This window comes from Taeniopygia guttata, chromosome 29 (genome assembly GCF_048771995.1).
Source record: "Taeniopygia guttata chromosome 29, bTaeGut7.mat, whole genome shotgun sequence".
Classification (NCBI taxonomy): Eukaryota; Metazoa; Chordata; class Aves; order Passeriformes; family Estrildidae; genus Taeniopygia; species Taeniopygia guttata.
This window is the reverse complement of record NC_133054.1, coordinates 2,860,299-2,870,454: the sequence shown is the minus strand read 5'-3', so window position 1 is coordinate 2,870,454 and position 10,156 is coordinate 2,860,299. Positions and strand designations below refer to the sequence as shown.

The following is a 10,156-nucleotide window of genomic DNA, read 5'->3' as shown; positions in this document are numbered from 1 at the left end:
AATGTAATGGGATTAAAGGTGGGGCAGCCAAGAAGAAAGAGGGAATTGTCACTTTAGGCTCCCACACTCTTCTCCGCTTATCCACAGGGTATGTGAGCAATGCAAAGGCCACCTGAAAAACGCTCCCTTTGCTTCCTGGGGTGGTTGGTGGTGTGGAGCTGAGGGTTGGGGCTCCAAACCCAGAGGTAGATGTGGCATTTTCATGTCTGTTTGGATCAACTCTGCCAGGCTCTGGGCTCAAGCTGAAAAGAGGGAAAGCTGAAGTTAAATATATGGAAGAAATTCCTCCTGTGATGGTGAGGAGACCCTGCAATGGGTTTTCTGGAGCAGCTGTGGCTGCCCCATCCCTCAAAGGGTCCAAGGCCAGGCTGAATGGGGCTTGGAGCAACCTGGGATAGTAGAAGTTGTCCCTGGCCATGGCAGGGGGTGGAATGAGGCAGTTTATAAGATCCCTTCTAATCCAATCATTCCATGAATCCATAGGTTTAGACTCTATCAATTCACAAAAGGGTCTTTCCAGATTGACATTGTGAAGGATTTGACCTCCATCTTCCCCAAACCCACATTCCTAGCTTTTTTTCTCTCCAAAATACCCTGATCTACATCAACATCTTCAAGCAGGCAGCAGCAAACATGGCTTTTGCAATAGCTGGGAGTTGAGGACAGGGATGATTAAAGGTTTTTTCCCAGAAATGCAAGAGCTGCCAGACTGCTTTTGCCCCCTGGGGAGCTGGCTGGTGTTTGGTGTTCAGGTATTGCTTTGCAGGGAGATGATCAACATAACTTATGAGCTGTTGGGGCACTGGAAGCTTCTTGTTTTGGGTGTTTCTGCTTGGTATTTACATAGAAATGAGATTGAGCCTGTGTCGTGTTCATGGAGCAGAAAAGATGAAGACACCATTTCCAAAAACATCTTTAGCAGAGTAAGTTGTACTTTCCCATCAAGGGCTGGCCCACTTGGCTTCCACCACCCCCCAGCCAACTGTGGCATTTATTAAAATAGAATTAGTGCTCTGCTCCCTGTTGATCACATCCAATATACCATAAGGGGAGCTAAAATGCTAGATGCTGGGAGAGCAGCAGAGGTCAGAACTCATCTCATGATGGGTTCATCCCCATCCCACCAGCAAGGACAGACTGAGTGTGGTGTGGCAGCTGACCTCATCCTCCAGCCCTGGAGAGGTCAAGGGAAAGAAGCCGTGAGTCAGCAGGGAAGTCTTGGAAGCAGAGAAGGATATGGGGGATTAAATTCCAGGCCCTGGTTCTTGGTGAGCCTTTCATGGGCACAGGAACCTGCCCACACCCTGGTGCTGCTCCAGGCTGGACACAGGGATTTCTCCAAGGCTGATGCAGAGATGGCTCAGGGGCCATTGGCTATACCATGGGGAGCTGTGGGAAGGGAGGGGCTGCAGGGCTGGTTTGTTTCCCTGTGATTCCAGCTGTCCATCCAGCTGGGCTGAGTTGTCACCATGGCAAGATCCTCCCAGCCAAGTTATAGAGACCCATCAGAGAGTCACTGTCCAGGGAAACTGAGAGCCCTGCAGAAGTCCAGGGGTGTTGGGACAACACTCAAGCATCCAGTGGGATTTTTGTGCTTTCCTGTGAAGGGCCAGGACTGGAATTCAATGATCCTTGTGGGTCCCTTCCCACCCAGGATATTCCATAATTCTAGGAACCTCATAGAGAAAAAGGAGAGGCCAATATAATTTCTCCTAAATCCCAGTTTCCTAAAATTGGGGGAGAGGATTTTTCCTCCCTGGAAGAGATAATGGAGTGGCATGTCTAGCCACATCTGCAGACCCTGCTCTTTGTGTGAGTTCACATATTTTAAGGAAGGTGGTGGTTGAGGAAGAAGCCCCTGGTGCCGCATTTTGGGAAACTGCACTTTGCTCTTACTTTCTTGTAAAATCAACCCACTCTCATGAGAGTGTTTCACAGGTGTGGTGTGGGATTATTTTCCTGTTTCTCCCTGACCTGGTTCTCACTGATTTCCTTAAACAAAGGCCTGCCTTTTTGTTCCATCTCCAGAAATGCCAGACACTGTGAGAGATCCCAAGCAAACTGCATACCCACAGATGCTTAAATAGCCTCCTTTCCAGACTTCCCTGTGGCCACACTAATCAGTGGATGGAATAAAGGTATGCAAAGGTGCTTCAGGAAGGAGAGCAGACAAAACTTTCTTGAAGCTCCAACCTCCACCCATTTGGAGACTCAGGTTTGAGGAAATTTCTATGATTTGCAATATCAGGGAGGGAAATAAAGCCCAGGCAGTGCGGCATGAATTATGCATGGAGTTTATTGAAAGTACAGCTGAAAGTCTGGAGTAAGCGAAGGGTAATAACTCTGTTCACTTACACATGAAAAGCTTTAACTCCGTCTATTGCACACAGGAAAAACAACACATGCATTAAACTACAGAAATATAAGGTGCTCGTTGGGGTGTAATTAAAATCTGCTCTACCAAAACACAGTGTAGCAACCTGGACCAATTTACATAAGCATTCTCAGCCCTCTTGTAAACAGGAAAAATTGGATTTTCTGCTGTCATCAAAGAAGTTAAATTACAGCTGCAGCTTTGTCTTGGACAATTAAATTGTGGTTTCTCTCTCTGAAGTTGGGATGACCAAATTTTTTTTGCAATAGCTGCATTAGGAGTCTCTGCTGGAAAGGGGTCAAGCAGGGAAGGGTGACTGAAAAGCCAGGATGAGTGGAGACAGGGATGGTCTCTGAAACTAAAATCTCATCTGGCTGAGTGGGGGGGCGGGGATGGGGAGTTTCCCCCAAGAACGACATCAGGGAGAGGGTGGGTTTTGTCAGGCTAAGGGTTCAGGCAGAGCGATGTCCTAGCGCATGGCTGTGTGATCCCTGTGGCTGTCAGAGGGAGGGGGAATACTGTTTTATTGCAGAAATGATGATTATTACAAACTCTGCCGTGTCGGGCCCCGCTGGTCTCTACCGGCTCGTCCTGACCACACGCACGGCTGTGCTGAACCTGTTCCCGCAGACTCCCGGGGCCCCGGGGATGAGCACGGGCCCGGGGCCGCACTGCTCCACCCCCGCGCACACCACGCTGCCCAGGTTGCCCAGGCTGCCCAGGTTGCCCAGGTTGCCCAGGTTGCCCAGGTTGCCCAGGTTGCCCATACCGGCGGCGCACTGGACTCCGTCCACCCCGGTGAGCACTTCCCTCCCCACGCAGCTGACCGCGCTCCTGGCCCCGAACCCTGCCCCGACCTTGGGGACACAATCCACGCTGCGGGTGCTGAACCCGGCGTTGCCGAAGGACGAGACCATGCCCAGCCCCGCGCCGCCCCCGCCGGTCTTCACGGTGCATTTGCCTCCGATTCCCGACAGGGATCGGCACTCGCCCACCGTGCCCCCGCCGCTGACCACGGCTGCGGGAGGAAAACAGGCTCGGTCACCCCCAGAGCAGCGAAAACCCGGCTAAAAAGGAGCGTTACAAGCTTTAAGAGCTTGTAAGGAAATCAGGGCGGGGTTCATTAACTCACCTACGCTCACAGGGTTGCCGGTGCATATCCTGTCAAGGAAAGAAACGTCTCAGAGATGTATTTAGGGACATATTCCTCAAATTAACAGGGAAATAGAGCCCAGCCACCGCCTCCTTAGAAAACCTGACATGTCCTTGGGTTCTTTAGGTGCACCCTGCTGAGAGGTGCTTGTTCAAATTACCCACCAAAGCACTGCAGGGTTGGATCCCTAATTCCAGGGTCATACTAATGCCCCATCCTCTTTTTGGATGAGAATGTGATTCCCCTCTGCACCCAGTGGGAGGGGAAAAAAAGGGACCCCACTCCCCTCTGCAGCCCTGGGTGCAGCCTTTCTTTCTCCTCCCATTGTCTTTTGCTTATCATCCTTACAAGGTGCATCCAGGGCTGCTCCTACCTGCTCTCTTCTCCCTCCAGCAGCGTCCTGTATGTGGCAATCTCAATGTCCAGGGCCAGCTTGACATTGAGCAGCTCCTGGTAGTCCCTGAGCAGACAGGCCATCTTGTCCTTGGCCTGCTGCAGAGCTGTCTGCAGGTCCACCAGCTTCTGCCTGGCATCCTTGAGGGCGCAGTCTCCTCGTTGCTCAGCATCACAGATGGCTGTCTGCAGGGCTGAGATCTGGGGACAGCCACAGGAGGACATTCCCACAAAGCTTCAGTCAAGTCAGGTAAAGCCCATCCAGTCCCATCTCCTGCCGTGGGCAAGGACACCTTCCACTAGCCCAGGCTGCTCCAAACCACATTCAACCAGGCCTTCCACACTTCCAGGCATAATTCTCTGGGCAAGAGGGCAGCCAAGGGTGATATTAAGGGGTATCTCCACAGAGTTGCTCATCTATTTCTCAGCCAGGAAGTGCCAGAGAGCCAAGATTTAGGCTGGATTTGTGGTAGCCAAGCTATTTGGGATGAAGGGGATGGGATTGGTTGGCTGCAACCTGGTGAGATGTTGGCTGTAACCTGGTGGGAGCCCACAGCAAACACTTATTCTGATACCGCCAAACCAACGCACTTATTTGCAAAGTGAGAAATAAATCTGCTTTTTTGTGTGCATGAACAGCAGATGAGAAGTTAAAATAGACCTAATCTAGGGCAGGGGGTTCTTTGCAGCTCCACATGGTGGGAACTGGTAGGACAATGCCCTTTGATGGAGGAGCCGCACTCCCAGGTGGATCCATCCCTTGGTCCTACCTGTTTCTTCACGTTGTCTGACTCACACTGCAGCTTCTGGATCATCCTGTTGAGCTCAGCAATCTCGCTCTGGTTGTTCCTCAGGTCATCACAGAATTTGCCCCGGCTGCTGTGGAGCTCCTCCAGCTGTTGCACAGGAAGAGGATGATGTCAATGCTCCCAAATACCCCTCCCCAGGGACCCTGCCTTCCTGGGAAGATGGAAATCTCTGCAGCTGCACCAGGGTCAGTGTCCCCAGGGCACCACCCAGACATGGCCTCAGACTGGGTAAGGTGAGAGTCTCAGGGGAGTCCTGGACTTGATGATCTTGGAGGTCTTTTCAGCCTTAGGGTTCTATGATTTGCCCTTTGGGAAGTAATGAGTGCACAAAGGGGACATCTCTGTACATTCTGATCTGCTCTGCTTGTACTGAAATGTCTCAAACCACACTTCTAAGGCTGGTTTGTGTTTGGGTTTTTTTTTTTTTTGTATGACTTTCTTAAGCAAACTGAAGCTAATACACAGTATGAGGCGGGTTAAAGTTGCATTATGGAGGATGGGAATGGTCTCAGAAATAGTCTGTCATGGAAATTCATAGAATACTCACCCTGGTTTGGTAGAAAGCCTCCACCTCAGCCTTGCTCTTCTGGGCAATCTCCTCGTAGCAGCACTCCACGCTTTTGATGATGCCTTCCATGTCCAGGTCCCGGCTGTTGTCCATTTGCACGATGACAGAGGTGTCACACAGCTGACAGTCCAGCTGAGCCCTCTCCTGCAGGACCAGAGCATCAGTTCCATGCCCTCAACCAGCCCAGTCACGCCAGCAGCAACCCCAGCAAGGGACGTCTGGTTGCAGGAGGTTCTCCCCTGAACTCCCAACACGGGTTTTTCTGGTGGGGCAACTGGTGTCCAGCAAGACATGGCAGCTGGGACTTGTTTTGGTGGCACAACATGGGATGGCTGGATGCAGTTGCCTAAGGAAGGGTGGGATATCTGGTGAAGCAAGCCACTTCTGCATTTCTGGCTGTGCCAGTGCTCTCCTGGATTAGGAATCCTCACATTCTTTGAGCCCCACTGACCTCTGCTGAGGGGGTTTAGCTCAAGAAGTGTCAATACAAAGTGTCTCCTGTGTGTTTTGTTAAAAACTTGCAGAATTTTAGACAGAATTGTTTTTCTCATAAAAATGTTTTGACCAATGTAAAAAAAAAAAAAAAACAAAAAAAAAAACCGCAAAAAGTGCTAGAAACATTTGGCCGACCCAGGGATGGTTTGGATTAGAATGTGAGAGGTTTTCAGGCAAAAGATTCCTCCCCTTGTGGGCAGCAATGTAGCAACCAAGACACTCTTCACCTTCCAAACTAGGTATGACAGCATTGTTATCAAATACATCTAAAAGGCATACAATTTTGATCTGCAATTCCAGGATTTTCAGAAAAGACACCTTTCCCTGCACTCTTGGTGTAAGACTCGGGTGGGAAAGGCAGGAGATGATGCCTCACCCCAGGGAGCAGATTGAACCAGGAGCTCTTACCTCAGCGTAGATGCACTTCAGGAACTCCAGCTGCTGCCGCAGGAGACCCACCCTCACCTCCAGCTCCTCCTTGGTCAGGTAGAGACAATCCACATCCTGGAGAGGTACCAGAATTTGGTGAAAAGAGCTGAAGGAACAACTGTGGCAAATCCCAAGTTTTCTTTAGATTAGGAAAACCCCTACTATTTCCAGCCCTTAGCACTATGTGGGTTTGGGCTTCATGTGCTACAAACCCCAGAGGGCCTTCAGATTCCTTGGGTTGCCTCATTTTTGGGGCATCACGCTGTGCCATGGCGGCAGGACCCCCCACTTCTCCCACTGACCCCACGCCCAGGGTTTGCCCACCCTGATCTGGCCCTGACTCACTTTCTTGAGCACCACAAACTCATTCTCCGCTGCCGTGCGCTTGTTGATCTCATCTTCGTACCTGCAGGAAAGCAGAGCAGGGAGCTGCTTAGCCCTGGGGATCCCATCTCCATCACCCAACCATCCAGTGCAGATCATGGGAAATGAGATTTCATGTTGCGCCTCATTTTTTATCATTATTTTTGCTCTGTTGCTGTTTCTTACCCCCTCACTGGTTTTACTCAGCAGTTTTAGCCATGACAGTGGTTTGGGTGGCTGGAGTCAGAGGACAGAACATCAGGCCAAACCACCAGAAATGCAAAGCTGGAGGCTTGGGCTGCTGCTTCCAGCCCTTCTGCTTTGTGAGATGTTTTTCCAGAGCATCCAGGACTGTGCTCAAAGTGTTTATGGGGAGACTGGCCAAAATGCCTCAGGGGAAGTTCGGGAGCTTGAGCAAGCTGTGAAACTCCAGGGTGCAGTGGGGAGCACAGTCAGGGCATAATGAATTAGTAAGTGACACCTGCAAGAATTTTCACAAGATGCTGATTCTGTGAGTTGGACCTGCTCGATGGTGACTCAGCCAGAAAAAACACCTGAAATTATGAACTCTGGGGCAAGCTGATCCAGTGACCTGGTTTGTGGCTTAGCAGAGCACACGGGGAGATATTGAGGAGTATCTACAGCTTAGATTAAAAAAACGTAAATTCTCACATTCCCTCTGGGAAGAGCTAATGAATCCCAGCATGATATGGGTAAAGAGTGGGGTGGAGAAAATTGGCTGAGGGTTTTTGTTTGTTTTGTGGGAATGGATGGCACTGGGGAAATCACAGGCACAGGTGGTGGGGGAGATTTGATATGGCAAACCACAGGGGTGTGCAGGAGGCAGAGGAAGAGTGGTTTCCTATCCTGCTCTGTAAGGAAGCTGGGCTTGAAAACGTCTCCCAGTTCATCTCCAGTGCAGCACTGGATGCCCAGTGCAGGAAATTCACCCAGTATTGTGGTGCCTTGCCCTGTGCCCCAGTTTGTTGATCCATCCAGTGCAATTTCCTTAGATTCACACTCAGGGACACCACCCAGGCCAGCAACATCTGCGTCTGCAGCTTCCCTCTGTGTGACTTACTTGCACTTGAACTCCTGCACCAGGTCCCGCAGGCACCGCTCCTCATTCTCCAGCCGCTCACGCTCCCCCATCACACACTCCAGCTGCTTCCTCAGGTTGCAGATGAAGTTCTCAAACACAGGCTCCAAGTTTCTCCTGGATGCTGGGAGCACATACTGCTGCAGCAGCTCCCACTTGGTGGTCAGCACCTTGTTCTGCTGCTCCAGCAGCCGCACCTGGGCAGGGAAGAGATGGGAGAGTCAGGCTCTCCTGTCCCAGGGTTTCTGTTCTTCCCAAAGGGAAAAGTGAAAATCAAATCAGAATTGCAAATGGTCAGGTGCTGCTGTCTCAGGGGGTTGAGTGGGACCAGCATCTTCTCTGAGCTGAACTGGTCCCACCCAGAACTCGAATCTCAGGCTGAGCAACATCAGTGCCTTCACTCTGTGCTGAGGCCAAGCCTGGGTTCAGCCAACACTTGCTCAGCCAGACACCTCCACTCCTCCCCCAGAACTGGATCCCCAGCCTCCCGATGGGCCCAGGGCACTAACAAGTCTTTCTCAGCACTAAAACTCCATCCAGGACCTCATTTGGATGTATCTGATTTAAACTCCAATTGGGGATACTTATCATGCCTTTCCATTTCTAGATTAAAGGGCTCTCTAGGAGCTTGATGGGTCATGAATAAGTCATTTTACAAATAGGAAGAAGCAGGAGTTGCTGCTCCTGGGTGGATTCAGTTTTTTCAGTTGTAGAACAACTCTCCAGGAAAATCAAGATCAAATCAGACAGAGCAGATTTTCTTTGCTGTTTGAAAAATTCTTTCCCATAACAGCTCTCTAAACAGTCATGAAAACTCTTAAATGTAGCCAAGAACAATGATAAATTACATCTTTTTAGGATATCACCAAATAATTTTGTTAACAGAGTGGAGGGACAGAGAAATCAATTCCTCCCATTTTAGTTAAATTCATCCTTCCACATCACCTTCATGAAACACAAACTGTTTTAAGAATGCAGAAGTCCTTTGGAATTTATAGATTTGTGAGAGCAATATCAGATTATACACTTAAAATAAAATTTCCTATCCTTCAATGTCTTCATCTCATCACTCACAGGTTTGGATTTACTATATCCCTGGAGCTGGTCCTGACTGACCTCTTTAACAGGTTGGTGACCATCCAAAGATACAACACTGGTGGTGTTGCTTTGGTGCAAGGCTTAAATCCAGAGGGTCTCCAGGCCAGGACCACATGGCTCATAAGGAACGTTTAAATAGCAGGGCACCAGGAGAAAGAGCTCCCTGTGTTGTCTCTGGGGACATGCACCCTTCAGAGCTGAGGGATGCGGGGAGGGGAAAGCGGGGTCTCACCTTGTCAATGAAACAGGCGAACTGGTTATTGAGGTTCTTGATCTGCTCCTTCTCATGGGTCCGCACTTGGCACTCCTCGGGGTCCACGCCCACGCACAGGGGCTTGAGGAGCTCTGGGTGGATGCTGACGCCGCGAATCCCCTCGGACCTCCCTCCGCTGAGGCCAATGCCGATGCCACCACCGTAGCCCCCCATGGCCACGCCATCCCCCAGGCCTCTGTAGCTGCCCAGGCCCCCGAAGCTCGCACAGTTCCCAAAGCCCACAACGGTGCCAAAGCGGCCCCCGCCGTAAGCGACGCCGCAGCGCCCAACGCCGGCACCGCCGTAGACCCCGCTGCGGCAGCTCCCACCAAAGGAAATCCTTTGCCCTCTGCCCAGGTCACAGACACTGCGGCTGCTGAAGCCACCGATCCCACACCTCCGTCCCACGGGCTGGCAGACGGAAGCCGAGCTGCTGTTGGGCCTGCCCAGGCCGCAGACAGCAGATGCCGAGGAAAAGCCTCGTCTTCCCAGGATGGAGCCAGAGGTGTAGCACTGTCGGCTCATGGTGGCTGGGGTGGGCGGGCAGTGACAGCGACGCAGAGGAGCAAGAGAGGAGCAGGGACTGGAAGAAGGAGATCTCCTTTAGCTCCTCCGTGGCAGAGCCCTTCTCCTTATATACATTTCAGGAGGTGCCTCAGATGCAAAAATTTAATTTATCCACTGGGTTTGGTCTGCCTGGCAGCAAGGAATGGCTTCCAACATTTTAAACCCACAGCAAACACTTCTATCTCATATGAAATAATGTGGAAATTAAAATAAACTGCTTTGCTTGCAAGCTTCTGTTTCAGGACTTATATTTTACTTAATTAATCTGCTTCCTTATTGTGTAATTATAGTTTAGCAAAATAATTCAAGGGGTTTTTATTCATGGCTTGTTTACGGTTTGGTTTCACCACAGCGTTTAATTACGTTTCAGGACCTCCTGCAAAATGTCATGGGGATGCCGCCCCTTTCAGGGTCCGTGGCCATCTCCAGGCAGGCTCTTGAGAAATGACAGCTGCTGACAGCGAGAAGGAAGGCGGATCCATCCCGGCTCAGCACTGACGTTGTTGGGAGCGCTCTCGTAAGCATTTATTCCTTCCTCTTGTGGGGATGGCTGTG

At 50.8% G+C, this 10,156-nt stretch overlaps 1 protein-coding gene across 1 annotated transcript; it reads right to left on the bottom strand.

Annotated features, from left to right (window-relative positions):
• Positions 1–2,278: 2,278 nt before the first annotated feature.
• On the bottom strand, positions 2,279–9,624 carry LOC115491512 (keratin, type II cytoskeletal 6B-like). The gene is made up of 9 exons (XM_030259679.2): positions 9,014–9,624; positions 7,666–7,880; positions 6,567–6,627; positions 6,201–6,296; positions 5,277–5,441; positions 4,691–4,816; positions 3,901–4,121; positions 3,507–3,535; positions 2,279–3,392 (listed from the first exon to the last, which is right to left on the bottom strand). Exons 1-9 carry the CDS (start codon positions 9,557–9,559, stop codon positions 2,953–2,955), a joined length of 1,899 nt encoding a protein of 632 aa, XP_030115539.2. The 5' UTR covers positions 9,560–9,624; the 3' UTR covers positions 2,279–2,952.
• Positions 9,625–10,156: the final 532 nt, after the last annotated feature.